At 36.2% G+C, this 22684-nt stretch overlaps 1 protein-coding gene across 45 annotated transcripts in view; it reads left to right on the forward strand.

The window, feature by feature from the left end:
* The window catches only part of PCM1 (pericentriolar material 1), an 81019-nt gene that overhangs the window by 25284 nt on the left and 33051 nt on the right, over positions 1-22684 (forward strand). For 31 of the 45 annotated variants that reach the window (XM_045879714.3, XM_064585638.1, XM_064585635.1 and 28 more), the window contains 16 exons: positions 635-744; positions 2324-2540; positions 5081-5282; positions 6163-6336; positions 6839-6996; positions 7114-7352; positions 8633-8787; positions 8928-9057; positions 10022-10162; positions 10659-10849; positions 12304-12507; positions 13872-14091; positions 14195-14340; positions 14854-15041; positions 17054-17225; positions 19683-20041. In XM_045879714.3, coding sequence (XP_045735670.1) covers positions 635-744; positions 2324-2540; positions 5081-5282; positions 6163-6336; positions 6839-6996; positions 7114-7352; positions 8633-8787; positions 8928-9057; positions 10022-10162; positions 10659-10849; positions 12304-12507; positions 13872-14091; positions 14195-14340; positions 14854-15041; positions 17054-17225; positions 19683-20041 — 3006 coding nt within the window. The remainder of the gene's footprint in view (positions 1-634; positions 745-2323; positions 2541-5080; positions 5283-6162; positions 6337-6838; positions 6997-7113; positions 7353-8632; positions 8788-8927; positions 9058-10021; positions 10163-10658; positions 10850-12303; positions 12508-13871; positions 14092-14194; positions 14341-14853; positions 15042-17053; positions 17226-19682; positions 20042-22684) is intronic. The other 14 variants (XM_064585658.1, XM_064585659.1, XM_064585660.1 and 11 more) reach the window with 2 other exon arrangements.

Here is a 22684-nt window from a genome sequence, read left to right on the forward strand (position 1 = left end):
CATTGATTCTGTTTGGGGGAGGTGGGGATTGAGACCTGTCAGTATCAGCTGTACTTTTTCAGATGAACCACTTTCCCTTGCCACTCCCCCAACCCAACCTGATAGGCCTGTCCTCTCCCTACTCCATTGAGTCATTATTCTTAATTGGAATGTAGCAGTATCCCTCCTCGAGTGATGGGACAGAAAAAGATGAATCACTATATTAGAATTTTCTGTGTCCCTTTGTCTTCAGGTTAGATGGAAATTTCTTTCTTTTTTTTTTTTTTTAAAGATTTTACTTATTTATTTGACAGAGAGAGACAGCGAGAGAGGGAACACAAGCAGGGGGAGTGGGAGAGGGAGAAGCAGGCTTCCCGCGGAGCAGGGAGCCTGATGAGGGTTTCGATCCCAGGACTCTGGGATCATGACCTGAGCCGATGGCAGACACTTAATGACTGAGCCACCCAGGTGCCCCTAGATGGAAATTTCTATTAAAATGATTGTTTGGGAGGTAAATCTGAGGGTTAACTAGTTTTAAATTAGGTAAGATTTTTTAAAATTCCTTCCCCCCCCCGAATTTATTTTTAGCTTCTCAGAAATTGAAAAGTGTATTAATTTGTTTGCTTTAATGAATAGTTGTTAATTTTCTTTCCAGTTGTAACAGAAACTACAGGTAGCCTATCTGGAGTTAGTATCACCTCTGAACTAAATGAAGAACTGAATGATTTAATTCAGCGATTTCATAATCAGCTTCGTGATTCTCAGGTAATTTAATTTTTTTAGTATAGTTGAGTTTAAAATCATATTAATTAAGCCAGTGGTTCCCGAACTTCACTGTAGCATAAATATCACCTGGCGTTTTGTTTAAAAAAAAAAAAAAAAAAAAAAAATTAAAAAAAAATAAAAATGTAGTGTTCTGATCATTGGGATTCCCTCACTCCCAAAGTATGTATGATTCATACATTTGAGGTGGGCTTCCCCACTGTGTGATTCCACTGCTGGTAGTCTGGGGAGTATACTTGGAGAAACACTTAATTAGAGGAAAATCTACGTTGAATGCAGTGATAAGTGAAACTTTCTCCTTGAATGCTACTAGATAATATGTTCTTTTTTCCTCTCAAAGATTCTTTATGGTCATAACCTCTAAAGCTTAAGTTATATTTGAATCTGTGTCCTTAAATATTTTACTGACGATTTTGGAGAAAGTTCTTAAGTTTAATTTCAGAATTAATAAGTGTTACAATTTGGTGACCTTTGTAAGTAATGATTTAAATGCAAAATTTCAATCTATGGGCCTTGAATAAGAAAGGGTGAATTATTACCTCTTCACTGTAATGAGTATGAAGATTCAATGTCTCCTGTCTGTTGACCAGGTAAAAATAAATGAATATGGTCTACCACTTTGTAGAATTATTTAGCAATATCTAGCACATTTTTTTGGTGACCCTGCAAATGCCCCATCTTAGAGAAATTCTTCACACGTTCTTATATATATAAGAACGTTCATGGCAGGTTTTGTCAATAGCAAAAATCTAGAAACAATCTAAATGTCCATAAACAGGAAAATGGATTAATAAACTATGATATATGCATAGAGTGAAATCTTACAGCCAGTTCAGTAAATGAGCCAGTTAATAAATGAAAAACACGAGTTTAGGAAGGATACTTGCTTGATTAATATTTAAAAATGCATGAAGGATGTATATCTTATGTAGGTATAATAATATATAAACATATGTGATGATGGTAATTGTGTTTATTTCTGGAGAGAGTAATGAGATTGGGGGTTGGTATGTATAGAGCTTTAGTTATATCTGTAATGTTATATTTCTCTTAAAAAAAAAAATTTGATGCAAATGTGGCAAAATGTTAAAATATAAGCTCAGTGGTGTTCATTTTATGATTTCCTAAGCCGTAGTGGATTTTTGAAAATTTTAGTAGAGGATCATAGGAAAGAAGTGCTAGGAAAAACATAGATTAAGAAAAAGTTTATGATGATTGTAAAAAGCTGGCAAGAGAGAGAATGAGATTTTTGAAAGTTTATATAAGTTTATATAAGGCTTATAAAGACATTTCTAGCACTTAATTTAGATCCAGATAGTAATTCAGTCCAGTGAATTCAAGACCACTGCGTAGTAATGTGTGTCCATAAAACCATATAGATGTTATAGTGGCACATCAGGAAATAGTATGTGATTTGGGAATTGGAAAGGCGTATGCTTACCCACTAGCACAATCTAGGCAAATATTTATTGCTTTTTATAAAGAGTATTTATGTGTTTTTAAAATGAGAATCAAACCTTTCATTGCCTTGATCGTCTTTTTTTTTTTTATTTTAAATAAGCCTCCAACTGTTCCAGACAATAGAAGACAAGCGGAAAGCCTTTCATTAACTAGGGAGGTTTCCCAGAGCAGGAATCCTTCAGTTTCAGAACGCTTACCTGATGAGAAAGTACAACTTTTTAGCAAAATGAGAGTATTACAGGAAAAGAAACAAAAAATGGACAAACTGCTTGGAGAACTTCATACACTTCGAGATCAACATCTGAACAATTCATCATGTAAGTAAAGCCGGCTCAGCAGTATTAGGTAGAGGACACATGAGTATATGTGCTGGCATGCAATATTTAATTTAGTAAATATCTGGTGAATGAATGAATGAACTCATACTTCCTCAAGAAAATTACAATATTTGAGGAGAGATAGGACTTGCATGGGGAAAGTTTTTTTTTTGGGAGATTTTATTTATTTGAGAGAAAGAGAGAAAATGAGAGAGAGAGCGAGCATGAAGGGGGGAGGGTCAGAGGGAGAAGCAGACTCCCCGCCGAGCAGGGAGCCTGATGCGGGACTCGATCCGGGAGCCGAAGGCAGTCACTTAACCCACTGAGCCACCCAGGCGCCCTGCATGGGGATAGTTTTTAAGTAACAAGTCAATATACGATGATAACCAAATAGATGGGAGATCTATTCCTATAATTCAGTAAAGGTAAAGAATAAACTTAAGCCTTGAAAAATAGGTAGGATTTTAATTCAGGGGAAAGAAAAAGAGAAGGTAAACTATTAGATACTTGAACATATGTTCCTGGATTTTTTTAGCATATTCACATTTTCCCTTAAAGGAAAACTAATCCAAATTGGTACTTTGATTTAAAAACTATCGAATAGATTTAGAAAGTATTTATAAAAAAAAGACATGAAAAACATATGTATGGTTTAGTGCAAAAAATTTATGACTTATATAGTTTATAACGTAGACTATATAAACTGAAAAGTTTATAACTTTTTGGAAATATATGGTCACTTAGGAGGAATAGGAAGAGCATAGTCATACTAGTTGCACTTTAGGAACCACCTTTTCTGCTGCAAGATGTTTTACTTGCTTCTGTCTGATTGAGATCCAGTTACTAGTCCTCATTTGCTGTCTTCACACCTTCTCAAGCCTGGTCCTTGCCTCTTACCTAAACAGTTAGTAGTAGGAGCTCTAGCATGGGAAACTGATCAGTAGGGTCAACTCCAGCTGGTCATAATTCTTCAACATTCCAGGTGCTGTCTTATTAAAGAAAAGACAAGGGATAGGAAAAACATCTCTGGAGTCCCTGTTCCTTATTCTTTACCCATCTCCTATTTCTCTGCTATCCCCCCCCCAAAAACCTTAGTATTTCTTCCTGAAACATCCTCCTTTCTTTTCCCAGACCTCTGCTAGTCTCTCCTCCTCTAGAGTATAACCTAATCCCAGTGCTTATTTTTTTTTTTTAAGATTTTATTTACTTATTAGCGAGAGCACAAGCAGGGGGAAGCGGCAGAGGGAGAGAGAGAAGCTGGCTCCCCACTGAGCAGGGAGCCCAACATGGGGCTCAATCCCAGGACCCTGGTGTCATGACTGGGCTGAAGGCAAACGCTTAACCAACTGAGCCACCCACATGCCCCCCCAATGCTTATGTTATACAGATGGACACAGCTAAGAAAAACTTAAAATTCGAAAGTTGTACTGAAGGCCCGGTGGTCAGTTTTATATACATGATAAAGTAGCACTTTGCCTGCTGATGACTCTAAAAAATGATTTTTTTTTTTCACACTGTGAAACAGTGTGAAAGCTGTAGCAAAAGGTTGAACTTATTAAGGAATAGAGCAAAGAGACTGCTGGAAACCAGTTGTAGCAATTTGTAATGTGAGCAACAAATGATGGTTGTCCCTGTGAGAAAGAGATAAATAACAGTAGTTTTAAAGTGATGGAGATTGAGAAGTGCAAAGATTCTTAATCTTCATTCATTCTCCTTGAAGGCATAAGGTATCTTCAATCCATGTGGACAGAAAAGTAATTAACATATATTTCAAAGACTATAGAAGATAAGCCATCATCTAATTAGAAAATTCTATTGTTGAGTTGTATTTCATGGTATGAATGTACTACAGTTACTTGAAGTTTGTTTTATCTTTTGGAACAAGGAAAATTCCATCTTGGAGACCAGATAAAATTACTCTGAGCTATGGATTTAGAACATTCTTTGGGGCCTAAACCCCTAGGGTTGTAAAGAGTTGTAGATGCTGTACATCATATACATTTGCCCTAAGTTTTTTTCTTTTGTTTTTTGTTTTTGTTTTTTAAAGATTGATTTATTTGACAGAGAGAGAGAGAGCACAGGCAGGGGGAGCAGCAGACAGAGGGAGAGGGAGAAGCAGACTCCCCGCTGAACAGGGAGCCCATTGTGGGGCTTGATCCCAGGACCCTGGGATCATTACCTGAGCCAAAGGTAGCCGCTTAACCAACTGAGCCACCCAGGCGCCCCACATTTGCCCTGTTTAACTTAACCTAGAATCAGGTTTATCAAAGAATATACTGGTTACTGTTTAAGGTAGAATATAATAGTTTTTGTCAATTTCCACCTTGTCTTTCCTTTTTCTTTTTTTTTTTTCCCCTAAGTCTGTTTGGTTGAATAAGTGGCCTGGCTATTATACACTTACGTTTCTGAAATTTAAAGCTGCAGAATGTAAGATGTTAATGACTTTTACTTTTTATTTTTATATGTAAGCAAACTGAGTAAGTGTTGTTTGATTCCATATCTGTTTGTTTATGGTAACTGGTTTTTTTTTTTTTTGGTAGTTGTGCCTTCTTCAGCCTCTCCACAAAGAAGTGTGGATCAGAGAAGTACAACTTCAGCTCCCTCTGCTCCTGTAGGCTTAGCACCAGTTGTCAATGGAGAATCCAATAGCTTCACATCATCTGTTCCTTATCCTGCTGCTTCTCTAGTTTCTCAGAATGAGAGTGAAAATGAAGGACATCTAAATCCAACTGAAAAACTCCAGTAAAACATTTTTACAAATATTGTTTACATAGAATAGAATTGAATAATGGGGATAAATTATGGTTTTTTTTCTTTGTTGAAAATTCTAGAAAAACTGAATTTACGTAATATAAATATTCTTAAGAGGTAGTAGAAGAAGTGTGTGTGTGTTATATCTGCATCCTTTGAGTTGTCCAAGAGAAATGTGACATTGTAATACAGGTAATTTTTGTGAGCTGATGCATTCCCATTTTCTAGCTAAAGGATTAGAAATAGGTGGGATTGCATTAAAAGATTTTTATATTCAAATGATTCTAAATTCCGAGCCCAGGCCCTAGAGTCAGAAAGCCCTGATATTCTATCTTACAAGGCTGTGTGACCATGGACAAATAACTTACCCTCACTAAGCCTCTGTTTCTTCATCTGCAAAATAGGGATAATACACCTGTTCATAAAGGTATTTTGCAGATTAAAAAACATTGGCAGTGTTCCTGACACTTAATAGAAACTCAGTAAATGTAATACTTGGGGTAAACATATTATACACCTTATAGATCTCTTGTGTGTTACAGATTAGGAACCTTCTGTAAATGTCTAATAGTGTCTGCATCCCTGATTTGCCTGAGAGGTAGTATTTAAATTGAATATTTAGTACTTCACTATTTATTAAGAAACCAAGTCTGCTTTTTTTAATGCCTTTGTCTCTAATAGATTATAAGAAAATGGAGTGATGAGATATTGAGTAAGCTATCCTTGAAATTGAATTCCTAACTTTATAGTCACACCCCTTGAGACTGCACTAGGTCTGAATTTTGTCCATGCTGGCTGCTTTTATATGGAAATACTGCATGCTTTATTTTGCTAAAATAGTTATTATATATACATTTTTGTTGTTTGTCAGGAAGTTAAATGAAGTTCGAAAGAGATTGAATGAACTAAGAGAATTGGTTCATTATTATGAACAAACATCAGATATGATGACAGATGCTGTAAATGAAAACACAAAAGATGAAGAAACTGAAGAGTCAGAATACGAGTCTGAACATGAAAACTCTGAACCTGTTACTAACATTCGGTAAGAACTTGGAAGTTTGTTTTTCTAACATGTTCCTCCTAACTAAATGCTTCTAATATGGAACAGAAAAACCTCAATAGAGTGCTACTTGCTTTTTATTTAAGCTTTTCTCCTGTAAGTCTGCGTAAGTCTACTATTTTGGCCAGTGTAATCTTACTGGCCCTGTGAAGAAAAACAAATAGAGAAGCACTGAGTACAGTAGTTTGGTAAATTTGTTGTTTGTTAAGATCACATGCAAGTAAGTCATAAGAAGTATCTAACTTAACATTTTCCTGCCTCTTTATTTTTAGGTGTAACTTTGATTTTTTGGATGTTTTTCTTCTTAAATTTCCAAAGAGCAGTTTTTGAAAAGCAAGAGCCAGTTATTCAGAGTATGAATTTAAATGGAGAAATAGCCAGCGATGTTCATAGTTCAGAATTATTTTATCAGCAGTTCTAAAACTTTAATTTTAAATTTTAATTTTTTACTTTAAATAACTTCAGGCTGTTTTCTTTCTTTTAGAAATCCACAAGTAGCTGCCACTTGGAATGAAGTAAATAGTAATTCTAATGCTCAGTGTGTTTCTAATAATAGAGAGGGGAGATCAGTTAATTCTAATTGTGAAATTAACAACAGATCTGCTGCCAACATAAGGGCTCTGAACATGCCTCCTTCTTTAGGTATGATTGACTATTGATGCATAATTTTGCCATGTTGTTTTTTTGAAGTGGATTTTCTTTAATTAGTACTCTTCTTAAACTTATTAAATTATTGATTTCATTGATACTTGCTTTTAGCAGATTGTCACTATAATAGAGAAGGAGAACAGGGGATTCATGGTGCACAAGGTGAAGATGATGAGGAAGAAGAGGAAGAAGCAGAAGATGAGGGAGTCAGTGGCGCTTCATTAACTAGTCATAGGAGCAGTCTGGTTGATGAGGCTCCTGAAGATGCTGAATTTGAACAGAAGATCAATAGACTTATGGCTGCAAAACAGAAACTAAGACAGTTGCAAGATCTTGTTGCTATGGTACAGGTAAATACTGCTTGATTTTTTCAAAAGACTGTTAATAATTCTTGAGTCACTTACTTTAAGCATCAGAGTTGATAACTCAGTTGTTCAGGTACCTTCTCACTGCCTTCTGAAACATCAGGCAGATTTGTTTTGTGTTTTTTTCTTGTACTTTAATTTTTTCACTTTTTATAATGTGAAAAGGCCTCATAATTATAGCTTCTCTATTCCTGAATCCCAGCTCAGTTTCTTTTCCATCTTCTTACCCATATTAGGAATGAATTAGGCTAGTTTTTAGATGAATAAGAATACCAGATAACACCATCTACAAACTTAAAATTGTCTACCCAGTTTTATAATTGAGTCAGCTCTAACTCTTTAAGGTTTTATTAGAATGATATTTCCAAAGGTTTAAGTTTCAGTTGAGGTCTTCAGAGAAAGCATGAGTAAATATAAAATTATATGGAGTTAAATGTTTTTTTAAAAATGTAGTAGTTCACCCCAACCTTAAAGGTTACCCCTAACCTTTAAGGGTAGATGGGGACCTACCCTTAGGAAGCTGAGAACTTTAGTTGTTTTTCCATTAGTCATGACAGATGTGAGATATTCTCATTCATTTTTGTATTGTGAGTCATTGGTACTGGTTTGGCAAACTAAAGACCAAAGTGAGAGAATAGAAAATTGTAAGCAAGTGACAGTGGACTGGACATTGATTATTTGAAATCGTTAATGTAAAAGTTACATTTTAAGGGGTGCCTGTGTGGCTCAGTTGGTTAAGCATCTGACTTGGTTTTGGCTCAGGTTGTGAGATCAAGCCCTGCGTCAGGCTCTGCTCAGTGCAGAGTCTGCCTGAGATTCTCTCCCTCTTCCTCCACTCCTCCCCTCACTTAACGTGTTTTCTTTCTCTCTCTCAAATAAATAAAATCTTTAAAAAAAGTTACATTCTATGAAAAATTATCTAGTATCAAGAGTTCCCATATCTGATGGTGTGTTTTTGATCTTTTTCGTATTCTGTATAAAGCTGTTCTTTAATAGCTCAGTATCTGGTCAAGATAAGAAAAGGCAACTTAACATGAGTCATTAGTGGGTAATTGGCAGCTCAGATTATAAATGTACTTTTTTGTTGTTTTAGTACTTCGTTTCCTGTCATTGGTAGAGGACGAGCTTCAGTGTTCTCTAAAAATCATGTACTCAATCTACTGCTCTAATTTTTATGTCATGTAAATTTTACAGAATAGTGGTATTTAAGCTTTGAATTGGATAATGCCTTTAGATTTCAAGATTATTTTAATGATGCTTTTTAGGATGATGACGCAGCAGATCATGGAGTTATCTCTACCAATACTTCAAATTTGGATGATTTCTACCCAGCAGAAGAAGACAACAAACAAAATGCAAATAATACTAGAGGAAATGCCAATAAAACACAGAAAGATGCTGGAATAAATGAGAAGGCAAGGTATGTTAAGCTCATGAGCTTCATTTAATAAAAATTTAGTGCTTATTTTAGAGAAGGTACTTACTTGACTAGGTTCTATATTAGGTCATGCTTAATGCTATCAGATTTATTGGAGTCTGCAAATGTCAATTTAATTATAGAGAGAAATTTTATGAGGCTAAACTACAGCAGCAACAGAGAGAACTCAAACAATTGCAGGAAGAAAGAAAGAAACTGATTGAGATTCAAGAGAAAATTCAAGCATTGCAGAAGGCATGTCCTGACTTACAGGTAATTAGGAACTTTCTTTCCGTTTGTATGAAAAAAGATGTTTAAAACCTAATGTGATTGGAAAGTACTCTTACCTTTTGTAGTACTGAGGTGACACATTCATATCAATATTAGGATTAATAAAACGGATGAACTAATGAAACGGGTTAGGGATGTACATTTACACTATGAAAGATAGCACATAGGAATTGACTCTGATTACTTCTGTTTTTTCACCTGTTGGGCTAGCTACTTTAGATTCAGAACATGAATGTTCATAACTATTAAAATATTCTGGTTTCAGCTTTGCCTTTAAGGGAATAGCATTTCCATCTTTTATTGGCCTAAAATTACATAATAAAGCCCTTAAACCATCATGAATTACCTAAAGAAATTAAGTAAAATATTTGTAGTTTGCTTATTAAGTAGTACCCTTTGGGACTGAACAGAGAATGAGTAATCTTTGACCATATCAGGTAATCAGGAGTAGGAGTAAAGTTAACACAGAGAGCAAACACCCAATTCTTTTTGAGATTTTTCTTAAAATATTTTATTCCTCGGGTTTTGTTTTCAAAGAAAGGGAAACACATCAAATGATGTTTCTCTGTAACAGTTTTTTTTTTTTTTCCCCCTAGACTTTTAACCTTTTCTACTTTGTCTAATCCTTTTCCCTTCTCCCTAGTCTGATGTCCGGAAGAATATATACGAGAGTTGGGTTGAGGATATGAAATTTTCCACAGTAGCATTTTATCCCTCTTGTCTCTTTTGTTCTTGAGGCTTGGCTGCTCCTCATCCACTTTACTCTGTGTTTTCATCTTTGTTTTCTTATGTCAGGCTTTCTTTGGATCATAATGGCAATTGAGGTCTGATAATAACAAAATAAATATGGTACTAGAGCCCCCAGAGAAATGGTAAAATAACTGCTTTTATGAAATTAACATAATTCTCTAATTCCTCATAATGGTTTTTACTAATCCTTTTTTAGCTGTCAGCCACTAGTGCGGGTAATTTTCCCACAAAAAAATATATCCCAGCTGTTACTTCAACCCCAGCTGTTAATGGAAATGAAACCAGTACAAGCAAATCTGGTTTTGAGCCTGAAGATTCTTCAGTAGTAGATAACGAGGTATTATATATTGTACCTGTTGTTCCCAAGTCTTATGTCACATCTTAAGGAAAACTGAATATCTATGAAACATGTTTTTGAATGCAGTCTGTTTTGTGTCTTTTAGTTGGGAGGAAATAATTTTTTCAAAAAGTAATTAATTTGGGATCTTTTCAAAATCATTTCAAAATTATTAGGAAATATTTGGCAGAATTGTATTTAAGAAATAGTTGCAGTGAACAGCAGTCATTTCAGTTAGAAAGACCTGTTCTTTGGCCTTTTATTTATATGTGATTTGTAGAAAACATTATACCTTTCTCTAAATATTTGGCCACTGCTTTCATTTAAGTATTAATGCCTAATTTTTTCTTATTTATCACGAAAATGCTATTTTCACCATGGGATATCTTGGTGTAAAATGGATAGAGTGAGAATAGAAGTCTTTGTATTTTAGTCTTTAAGGCTAAAACAAATCCAGATATTTATACTAACTCGACTCCGACTTTTAAAATAATAGCTGTGGTCAGAAATGCGAAGACATGAGATGTTAAGGGAAGAGCTACGACAGAGGAGAAAGCAGCTTGAAGCGCTGATGGCAGAACATCAGAGGAGGCAGGGTCTAGCTGAAACTACATCGCCCGTGGCCGTGTCATTGAGAAGTGATGGATCTGAGAACCTGTGTACGCCTCAACAGAGTAGAACAGAAAAGTAAGAGAGGTGTTTACATTTTTTTTTTAACGTCACCTACCTAAGGCATGTAGAGTGGGCAGCTTCATTTCCCCTCTCAGCTCAAATCTGCTGTTTCACTGAGGCTGCTGTTAAATCATCACCTTCGTGGTTCAGTTTAACTAAATCCAGCTATTTTCTGTTGTAACTTCTCAAGGCACTTGATCAAATGGTGATACAGATTTTCTTGAGTGTATAAGCCTTATGTCCTTAGTTAAGTTTTAAGCTTATAAAAGTGAAAATGCTTGTTACTTTGTAGTACTTACATACCAGGCCAGAAAGAAGCACATTTTTACTTAAATGAGGAATCCCCTATTTGTAAATTTCCTAAGGATTAGGAAATTTAGTTTTGGGGTGCCTGGGTGGCTCAGTCAGTTAAGCATCCGACTCTTGATATCAGTTCAGGTAATGATCTCAGGGTTGTGAAATTGAGCCCCGCATCGGGCTCCACGCTGAGCATGGAGCCTGCTTAAGATTCTCTCTCCCTCTGCCTCTGCCCTTCCAACTCCCACACCCCCCTTGCATGCTTGCTCTCTTTCTCTCAAAAATCAAAAAATAAAAATAAAGTAATAAAGTAATGCTTTAAAAAAATTTAGTTTTTAGGATTTACATTTGAAATTTCCATATTTAGGATATTTCTAAAAAATTGGCCATCTGTAATGTCAGTTAATTATCTGTATGGGAGTATTCAGAGCTAATATTTTGAAATTCAAATTTGTTGTGACCTTACTTTTTGATATCCTCAGATGGCATTTATGGAACATTGCACCAAACTTCTCTTCCTCATAGAAGAACTTGTTCTGCTTTGAAGTCCCAAATGCACTTTATTTATCAAATTATATTTATAGTATTTTTTTCTGTTCTGAGTACCACACATCTGAACTTTAGAAAAGTTCTTTGGGTATTTTTGATGGTAAGCATCTAGGTTTGGGAACCATGGATCTAGAATTGGGCTTTCCAGTGCGGTAGCTGTTACATTACCTATATGTACCTATTTAAATTAAATAAAATTAATAACTCATTTTCTCAGTCACACCAGCCACATTTTAAGTGCTCATTAGCCATGTGTACCTAGTGGTTACTGTGTTGGATACACATGTATAGATCATTACTACTATTGCAGAAAGTTCTTTTGGACAGCTCTGATCTAGAAAACTGTTGCTCAAGGTAAAGTTAAAAACTGAGGGAGTTTAGTTTAGGAAAAAAGTTCTAGGAGATACAATTACTATTTTAATTTATTTGAAGAATTGTTTTGTGGAAGGCAGAATAAACATATTCCACATATCAGCAGTGGAATTCAGTGAAATTTTATAAGCAGGCAAACATGTTTCATATGCATACATATGTACATGGTACAATGTCTGGCACATAGTAGATGGTAAAGTATTTAGCTGATCTCCAAAATGATCTCTTATTTTTTGTCTCTTAATCTCTAGAACAATGGCAACTTGGGGAGGTTCTACTCAGTGTGCACTGGATGAAGAAGGAGATGAAGATGGTTACCTTTCTGAAGGAGTTGTTCGGACGGATGAAGAGGAGGAGGAAGAAGAGCAAGATGCCAGTTCTAATGATAACTTTTCTATGTATCCTCCTAACAGTGCGAATCATAACTCTTACAACGTAAAAGAAACTAAGAATAGGTTAGTTTCACTGTGTTAACTTTTTGTTTGATTCTTGAAGTCTCAGGTCTTTGTGACACTAAGCACTTCTCTGATTCTCCGAACCAACTGGGTGTCATCATTTAATTCAGTTCTGACACTCACTACTTGGAATTAGGGCAGATGCCACAAGTAAAGGGCTCAGTCCCACAAGATTGCCCTCACTTCAGATGCCAGTTGCAAGTCCCAAGTCTCCATGTGCTCACACTTCTGTCTGACTTTGCTAAAAATTTGGGGGTTCCCACAAGCCCTCCTCAGGTTTCATAATTTGTTGGAACAACTCATGAACTCTACCTGTTATAAAGGATGCACCTCAGCAACGGCCAGATGGAAGAGATGGATAGGGCAAGGGATGGGTTGGGGAAGCGGTGCAGAGCTTCCATGTTCTCTCTGGGTGTGCCACCCTCCCAGCACTTCAGTGTGTTCACCAACCCAGAAGCTCTCCTAAGCAGCTTGGTAAGGAGTTTTTGTGGAAGTTTCATTCCCTAGGCACAACTGATTAAATCATTGGCCATTGACATTAAACTCACTCTAGCCCCTCCCCCTCTTGAAGTTGGAGGTGGGGCTGAAAGTTCCAGCCCTATAAACACCTGGTTGATTTTTTTTTTTAGTGACCAGTCCCCCTCCATGAAGCTGTCTAGGGCTTCCAAGAGTCATTAGCATAAACTTAGCTATGGTTGAAAGGTGTCCATTATGAATAACAAAAGATACTTCTAGGTCTCAGGAGATGCCGAGAGTTTTGCGAGCTCTGTGCTGGGAACTTGGGACAAAGACCAAATGTATTTTTTATTGTATCATAAGAGTTTTGTCAAGATAGATCCCAACTAGACTGAATCAGGATTCATAAGCTTTGATCTTGGCTTCTGTTGTAGGGAATTAAGCAAAACTGAAAATCATAGGTATTGAAAAAGACGTAGCAACAGAATATTCATTACATTGTTATTTCTAACAGTGAAAAATGTTTCATGAATAGAAGATGGTTAAGTAGTTCCACTTGATGATAGAATGTCATGTGGCTAAGTTTAAAGCATGGAGAATGGAAAAATGCTTGTGATAGAATATATTTTCATTTTCTAGAATAGAGAATTACATGGATACTTCTGTGTAAGACATAAGTAAAAAAAAAAAGGGGGGAAAAATTAAAAATGATAATTACACAAGGCTAGAAATCTGGAATTCCCTCCCCCCACCATCTCCACCTCATTTCCATACTTTTGAAGTCCTTTGAACTTAAACTTTGATGTTAAGAAGATACTGGTCTATGAACCATGGTATCAGGATTTATTGCCAGATTTTAAAAACCAAGTAATTACATACGATGACCTGATGCTTTAAATCCGTGTTAGGTGGAAGAACAATCGGCCTTTTTCAGCAGATGGAAATTACCGTCCTTTAGCCAAGACAAGACAGCAGAATATCAGCATGCAGCGTCAGGAGAACCTTCGTTGGGTGTCAGAACTCTCTTATGTAGAGGAGAAAGAACAATGGCAAGAACAAATTAATCAGCTAAAGAAACAACTTGATTTCAGTGTCAACATTTGTCAGACTTTGATGCAAGACCAGCAGGTAAAGTTTACTGAGAAAGTACATTTTTTATATCTTGTTTTTGAAGCAGTGCATGTTTTTCTCAAGTCACCAGTAGCTATTATGACAATGTGTCTTTCCGTAGACGCTCTCTTGTCTGCTGCAAACTCTTCTTACGGGTCCTTACAGTGTTATGCCGAGCAATGTTGCATCGCCTCAAGTACACTTGATAATGCACCAGTTGAACCAGTGCTACACTCAGCTAACCTGGCAACAGAATAATGTGCAAAGGTAATCTGTTTCTTAGAAGCAGTAGAACTGTATAGTAAATGCTAAAACTGAGCATGTGTTTTATAGTTACCTTCTGGGAGAAAAGGACATGAGCGAAATTGAATATTCAAACCCTCTCTATACCCGAAAATTTTATAAACAGTGATTTGCCCGATGTTCCCTTTTAATACTGTAGACTTTAGTTTTTAAAAATTTTCAGTGTTCAACTTCACACTTACATTAGGTGAACTGTATGGTATGGTATGTAAATTGTATCTCGGGAAAGTTCTTAATAACAGAAATGTATGAGTTTCTTATAGTTATGCTTTTTATCTGGTCAAAGTGGTAAGTGCAATTCGTGTTTCAAAGGCCAAGTTATTGAAGTAAGCCTGCAGGACAAGCAGATGTTTGTTGTAGTAAATATCAAAACAGTTCATCTCTTTTGCATGCTCTTGAATCATTTTTTCTGAAAGTACTGCAAACAGAAGGTAATATAACTGATTTGTAAGTTATTGACTTCTTAAATATTTATAGGTTGAAACAAATGCTAAATGAACTTATGCGCCAGCAAAATCACCCAGAAAAACCTGGAAGCAAGGAAAGAGGCAGCAGTGCATCACACCCTTCTTCTCCCAGTTTATTTTGTCCTTTCAGCTTCCCATCACAGCCTGTAAATCTGTTTAACCTACCCGGGTTTACTAATATTTCATCATTTGCACCAGGTAAGTGAAAACTTGAGAGGAAAATAAATAAGTGCAAAATGCTTGAGAATATTGTTTGTCTCTTGCATGGAGTTTAATGGGTCTCTCCTGGAATGGTAGGAGGTATATGCAGAGAAAGTTACGAACTCTTCTACATTGATTCTTTATGGTGAAAACTTAAGCTTGAAATGGTTGCTAATGAAATTAAGTCAACTACTTATGAAAGATTGCTCAGTCTTACAAACTCTGAATTATCCAGCAGCGGTTTATTCAGGAAGAGGGGACATAACCTCTGCCATGGCTGCTGCACACCAGGCACTGTGCAGTAGGGAGATGTTACTAGACTAAAGCTTAGCTCAGGCTTAGATTTAATTTTCTTTAGCTTTGGCTTATATTCAGACTTTTTTTCCTGCACCCATTATGTCCTGAGACATATAAATGACTGGGATTCAGATGAGTCAAATGAACGCTTAAAGTCATTTGGAGTCTAGTGGGGAAGCTAAGCATGTCAGTAGGTGCTCAGTGCAGTGCCATGGGGGCGGTAGCAGTGGTACAACTGAGATGAGTGGCCTTTCCTTAGGGCAAGAGATTGTCAGCAAGTCTCCCCCCCCCCCCCCCCCCGAAAGCATGTTATTTAAATAATGAACAGAATTTATTTCCAGGGATATTAGAGGAGAAAGGACTTCCTAATCAATCAATGGGACCACTTAGAGTTACAAAGCAATGAAACAGTTTATCACGTAGGGAATTTAGAGGTCATTAAGTATGGCTAGTGATCAGGGCCTTAGCAGGGGAAGAGTAATTGATATGGCCGGAGAGCAGCAGAGACCTTTTGTGCAGTGCAAAGAAGCTTAGACTTTCTTTGCCTTCTACAGGGGCCATTGAAGGATTTTGAGCAGGGGGATAGCATGAGATTTCTATTTTAGGAATATCGCACTATTAATAGTGTTGCAGAGATTCGAGAGAGGAGCTAAGAGTATCGCTGGTGAATAGGAAGCCGAAGGCTGTTGTAGTAATAGCAGAGAAAGAATGACAGCTTGATCTAAGGCATTGGCAGGAGGGGTACAGAACTAGGAGTAATTCAAAAGCCTTTCTAGAGGTAGAATAAATTAGGTGATCAGTTAGATAAGGTGAGTCATGAAAGAGATGGAGTTGAACGTGTTTGTCAGGGAATACAGGAGGAGAAAAAGGGTTGGGAGGGCTGAAAGCCTTTTTGAATATAAGTCAATAAAAATGTATTTTCTTAGGATTATAAAAACAATGGTGGCATTAACAAATTGAACAAGTGTTTTAGTTCTTGAGCACTGATGATTATTGGCAGCACACATTTTTTGAGTAGATTTCTAGGTAACAGATAATATTAAAAATTGCACATGCAGTTCCTTTACGCTAATATGCTTCATGCCTGTGCCAGCCCTGGGCAAAGACTATTCATTCTTCACAAACTAATTTTGTGAAGCCTCTCTCACCCCTTTTCCCCCACCAAGTTGTTAGTCGCCCCTTGCAAATACATCTGACACGACACTGTATGGTAAGAATTTAGTTCTATTCTAGTTTCCCAGTTAAAGTAGAGTGGAAAGAACATAAGCTTTAGAATTGTGCAGATGTGGGATCTGACCTCCTCTTCAATTTACTAGCTGTTTAATCTTTGAGCCAATTTTCTCCCTGGTAAAATTAATATAATACCTATGTCATAGAGTTGTTTTGAGCATTACATGAAATAACAGGTAAATAAATAATCCTCATCCCTTCAGAGCTAAAAGTTAGAGGTAATAGTACTTGACATTCATCAAATTACCGGGTACCAGACTCTTGTAGGCATTTACCTGTTATTTTATTTAATCATCAATGCCAAAAACCTAGTGGGCTGAACTGTAAACAGTGATTGAACAAATGAATGTTAGTTTATTTTAACAGTTAACTTGTTTTCGTGGATTTGAGCGGCACATTTAATTAAAACTGTCTTTTAATATCATATTAAGGCCTTTAGGTACTTCTTTGTTGTTGTCTTACCCATTGCTTTTATTTATTAGGTATGAATTTCAGCCCTTTATTTCCTTCTAATTTTGGAGATTTTTCTCAGAATATTTCTACACCCACTGAACAGCAGCAACCATTAGCACAGAATTCTTCAGGGAAAACAGAATATATGGCTTTTCCAAAACCTTTTGAAAGCAGTTCTTCTATTGGAGCAGAAAAACAAAGGTACTCGATTGTGAACATAATCCATTCTTTTCTTAAACGTCACTTTTGTGATTATATCTAATTATATGTAATTTGAAAACACAATTAGGAAGGATGCTTGTTGTTGTTTGGCTTGTTAGCATAGCATTGAGAGTATTAAACAGATACCTTACCAGGTCTCTCTCAGGCATACATCTGCCACTAACCCTGACACAAGAACAGTTCAGTGTTTTGAACAGAGTGGAAGGATAAGACCTGACCCATATAGTGTCTTTTGCCTTGATTTGATATCTGTCCTTCTTAAGTTCACTTTAGGGCGAGAAACTAATATTAACTACTAGGTGATAGTTGTAAAGTAATGGCTCCTTGATTCATAGCTCCTGAATAGAATAAGGTCTTTAGGCCTATTGAAATGTAATGTTGAGCACTGTTCAAGATTATTGATAGATGCTATCAGTCATAGTCAGGATTTCTTTCTCTGTTTTAGTGTTAACGTGTTTTTTTCCTCAGTGTTATTATTTTTTAATATGATGGTCTTCCCAAATGAAATTTTTGACTCAAATAGTGTAAAACACTATTTGGATTGAGTCAGGTCAATCATTCTCTGTTTTTATAGCTAAATAAATAATATTCTTAATGATTGTGTTAATCCAGAAAATGATTTTGATAGCCAGCTGGGTAAAACTATAGTCTTTTTATTGTTACTGTTATTTACTTCAGAAAAAAATTTTTAGAAGGATGAAAAATTAGAGGTCAGTTCAGCCTAGTACTTCTTCTGTAAGAGGTATCTCTTTGATTTTGTCTTTTGTAAGCCCTTTACAAATATAAGATTCACATTACTTTTCTCTTTAGTTGTGTGATTGGGCATGTCTTGGAGCACTTAAATAATCATTTTGGCACTATTTAATTATTAAATCATGGATTTTTTTTTTTTTCCTTGATTAAACAAAACCTAAGAATTCAACTTTGTATTTGACTCCAGGAATCCTATGGTTGACCTCCCAGACTTTTATTTTACTTTATTTTATTTTGTCTTATCTTATTTATTTATTTATTTTGTAAGAATCATTTTAGGGGCACCTGGATGGCTCGTTCAGTTGAGTGTCCAACTCTTGATTTTGGCTTGGGTCATGATCTCATGGTGGTGAGATCAGGCAGGCCTCAAGTTGGGCTCTGTGCTGACTCTGCTTGAGATTCTTTCTCTCCCTCTCTCTCTGCCCCTCCCCCCTTCTCTAAAATATATAAATAAATGGAATCTTTTTTTTTTTCCCCCAAAAAAGAATCATTTTAGCTCTCAGGCTGTACAGAAATAGATAGCAGGCTGAATTTGGCCTGCAGACTATAGGTTTGCTAATCTTGTCTTAATTTGAACCCTGTAGGTCACGGTCTACTAAATCATGTTCTTCAGAACACTATTGTTCATGTCTGGTTCTGTGATAAAAATTTTGGACATCTTGCTCACTATGTTCCCTTCTAAGACATTTGTATAGTACATTAGCATGTTTAACGTTTTGAGAAATCTTGCAGACCTGTTTAACTTTATTGTTTCCCAAACTTAGATGATCAGTAAATACCTATTAACATATTAAAGGATGTCAGTGTTTAGCAGATAAAATTTGGAAAATGACACCAGACCACCACAACTAAACTCTACTTAATGTGTGGAGGAATAAATTACGAGTTGCATGGACGATTGTTTTCACCAAATTCCAGTTCTGTTTGAACTGCTTTAAGTGACATAGATTTGTGTATATTCCCAAACCATCTGCAACATACAACTCTTTCTCAGCTATCCCTCCAAGTGTTTTGTTTTTTCCTTGTATGTCCCATCCTTTTTTTGAATTTTTCTTTCCCACTCTTTGTCATCATGAGTGCTAGATCTTTTGTTTGCAACTTTTGCCAGTGAAAATGGTTTAGTGAGAAGGGTCTGATTAAAGTTTAAAGGGGCCCCTGCGTGGCTCAGTTGGTTAAGCATCTGACTCTTGATTTTGGCTCAGGTCATGATCTCAGGGTTGTGAGATTGAGCCCCATTTCAGGCTCCATGCTGGGTGTGGAACCTGCTTAAGATTCTTTCTCTGGGGTGTCTGAGTGGCTCAGTCAGTTAAGCGTCAGACTTCAGTTCAGGTCATGACCTCAGGGTCCTGAGATTGAGTCCTGTGTCCAGCTCCACGCTCAGCGGGGAGCCTGCTTGTCCACTCTGTCTCTTCCCTCATTTGTACTCTCTCTCTCTCAAATAAATAAAATCTTAAAAAAAAAAAAAAGGTTCTCTCTCTCCCTCTCTCTCTCTCAAAAAAGTTTAAAGTAATTAAGTACATTAGGCTATATAATATTTACATATTTGATGTATATTTCTGTGGAAGTGTTTTTATAGCCTGTTGATATTTTTATTTGCCTAAATCTGTTAACTATATCTGCAGTTTTCCAGTAAGCCTAGAACTCTTATCGTCATATCTATAAAAATTTATTTTCATTGGTAAGGAATCAAAAACAGCCCGAAGAGGAGGTGGAAAACAGTAGGACACCGTGGTTATATGACCAAGAAGGTGACGTAGAAAAACCATTTACCAAGACTGGATTTCCAGTGTCTGTAGAGAAAATTGCAAATAGTAATCGCAAAAATCAATTAGATACTAGCCGGAGAAGACACCAGTTTGATGAAGAGTCATTAGAAAGCTTTAGTAGTATGCCTGATCCAATGGATCCAACAACAGTAACCAAAACATTCAAGACAAGGAAAGCATCTGCACAGGCCAGCCTGGCATCTAAAGATAAAACTCCTAAATCAAAGAGTAAGAAAAGGCATTCTACTCAGCTGAAAAGCAGAGTTAAAAATACTGGTAAGTGTTAAACTTTGTTGAATATTGATCAGTGTAAATGTTGGTAACTTTATTCTGGCATGTTGACATACTTCATTTCTTTGTGGCTAAATGGATAAGCACTGTTCTAGACCTAGTTGAATAAAGTTATTTTTATTTTTAGTCACCTTTATAGTTTTTTTTAAAACAAAATTTATCAAATAGGGTTTAGTGTTGTAGATATTTTAAGACATTTATTCTTTTTGTGGTTCTTAAAACTTCTTATATTTCCTGTGTGTGTGGTTACTATGAGCTTAGAAGATGTTTTCCAAATCTTATAGGTTACTAAAAATTGCCAGTGTCCAATTTTTACTGTTATTCTTTCTTAATATTACATCTAATCTTAACATCCAACACTTCTGTTATGACTTCTGGTACATCCTTGGTTGATTCATTCAAAGAAATTTGGGTCTGTAACTACATTGCAGTCTTTGAATATCATAGATGAAATCACTTTTAAAACAAGTTTGCTCTTAGTCCTTAAGGAAATTAACTTTAGTTAATAAGGTGGAACATTAACCCATTGAATTTTTTATTGAATCTTGTCATTGGATATCCTATCGAAGTTCTTTTTATAGTGTTAACTGCATGCCATTAAAAAAAAAAAAAGATGTTCTTTGAATTTTGAAGAATTTACTCAAGTCTAATGCTAGGTAAAAATAGTTTTATTAACTAGAATCTAGAATATTAGAATTAAAGGATGCTCCTTCAAGTTTGCAAGGGATGCTTTTCGGCTATGGCTTTGAGAGATTGTTCTGGGTTCAAGGAGATTGTACTTGGTGCTTAAGGACAAAGTATTTAAGATTTATAATCAGGAAAGTTTGAAAAATCACCACACACCAGCTAACTCTCTCTGGGAAGCTCCCAATATATGCAAGGATATGAAGGTCCTAGGAAACCCTATGGTAAAAAAATCGACTTGTAAACATTTGCAGCATTCATCTTAGCCATTTTTGGTTAATGAAACACTTGAAAAATCTGATGAAAACTGTGGATGTAAGAAAGAATACCTGCTCCTTTATTTCGTTTCAGTTCTTCATATATCCTTCATGTCTTTGCCTACTGCTGCTCTCATCTGAAGAATCTGATTTGATGGTGAAACAAGCAAATTTGAAAAGGGATGATAGTTTTCTCAGCACACACGTTATCATCTTTGAAAATACTCGATCATTTATATAGGTTTGGGAGGAGCTGATATTATGTAGCAAATTAGTGATTCAAATGACTGAAAATCCAACTACTCTGCTTTCTCCAAGATTCCTCTTGGTGCCACCAGGGAACATTTAAGTACATAATGAACCATGGCCATGTTTAGAGAGTGGCCCCTTGGGTAGCTCATCAGACTTCTTCTCTATTACCTTGTCCCTACAGAAATGCTTTTTGTCATATGAATAAATGAAGAAACACTAACACTTATTATCTGTCATTTTCTCATTCAGCCAGTTGAGTGTGCTAGGGTGGTGCTTCTTAAACTTTAATGTTTCTCCTTGGGAATCTTGTTTAAAGGCAGATTGATTCTGTCTGGGTAGGGACCCAAAGGTCTGTATTTCTAACAGGTTTCCATGTCTCGTTGATCTTGGTTTGTGGATTTCACTTTAAGTAGCAGGGTCTTAGGGAACTCTTAAGCCAACTAATGGCTGTTAACTACCTAAACCTAGAAATAATTGGTATATTTAATTTTGAAACCCCTTTATTCTGAGGAATTATGATTCTGTATATATAGTTCCGCTCTTTTGATTCAGGGCAAAGATTGACATTCTGATCTATGTGCTCTCTTCTGAGTGTAAAAATACCTACCAGAAACATAATACACATTTATTTGTTCGACAGGCATTCGAGACCATCTGTCAGTGAGAGCCCTACTTTAATACACACACACACACAAATCAAAGACTTGGTAGCAGAATCTAATAGATGCAGAGTCAAACTAATATGTAGCAAAATCAAATTAGTCAGCTAAACCCTTGCTATCCAAAGTGTGAACCATGGACAAACAGCATTAGCATCCTTTGGGAATTTATTAAAAATGCACTCTTGGGTCCCACCTTCCACCACTGAGCTAGTCCAGTGCTATTTTATGGGGTAGGACTAGCCATGATTTCTTAGAAAGTAGAATATTTGCTTGTCTTAAATGTAGGTGGATGGAGAGAATGTTGGAAGGCATTCCAAACTGTAGTAACAATGAAAAGAAGTTTAGAGGCAGGAAAAGAAGATGAGAACAGCTGGGGAAGGCAATAGGATATGATACATAGACCAGCATGGTGGGACTTGTTTCTGTCCTAAGAGACGCAGCACAGCCAGTTACGCTGTCCCAGATTTACTAGACTGAACTGTTCGTATATGTTTTTGCACTTGGGGACAGTTTTCAGAGGTGGCATGCTAAATCTTCATTTAACTTTGTTTCTAGTGATGGTAATTTTAATCTTTAGATTGTATTTTAATCTTTAGAAGGTCTTTATATGTACATATACATTAAAGGTAAATTATCAGTGCATGTGAAGTAAGGTTTTACAAAGTATGTGATAGTGATAATCATCTTTTAAACTTTCATTCCAATTCAGACTTTCTGAGTTGAGCATGTTTCCTTGCCTTTCTGTGTGCTTCAGGTATCAGACCTCTAATTTG

Source organism: Mirounga angustirostris, unplaced genomic scaffold, assembly GCF_029215605.1.
Source record: "Mirounga angustirostris isolate CCGP_5_RB_7025 unplaced genomic scaffold, mMirAng1.0.hap1 SCAF_2, whole genome shotgun sequence".
Classification (NCBI taxonomy): Eukaryota; Metazoa; Chordata; class Mammalia; order Carnivora; family Phocidae; genus Mirounga; species Mirounga angustirostris.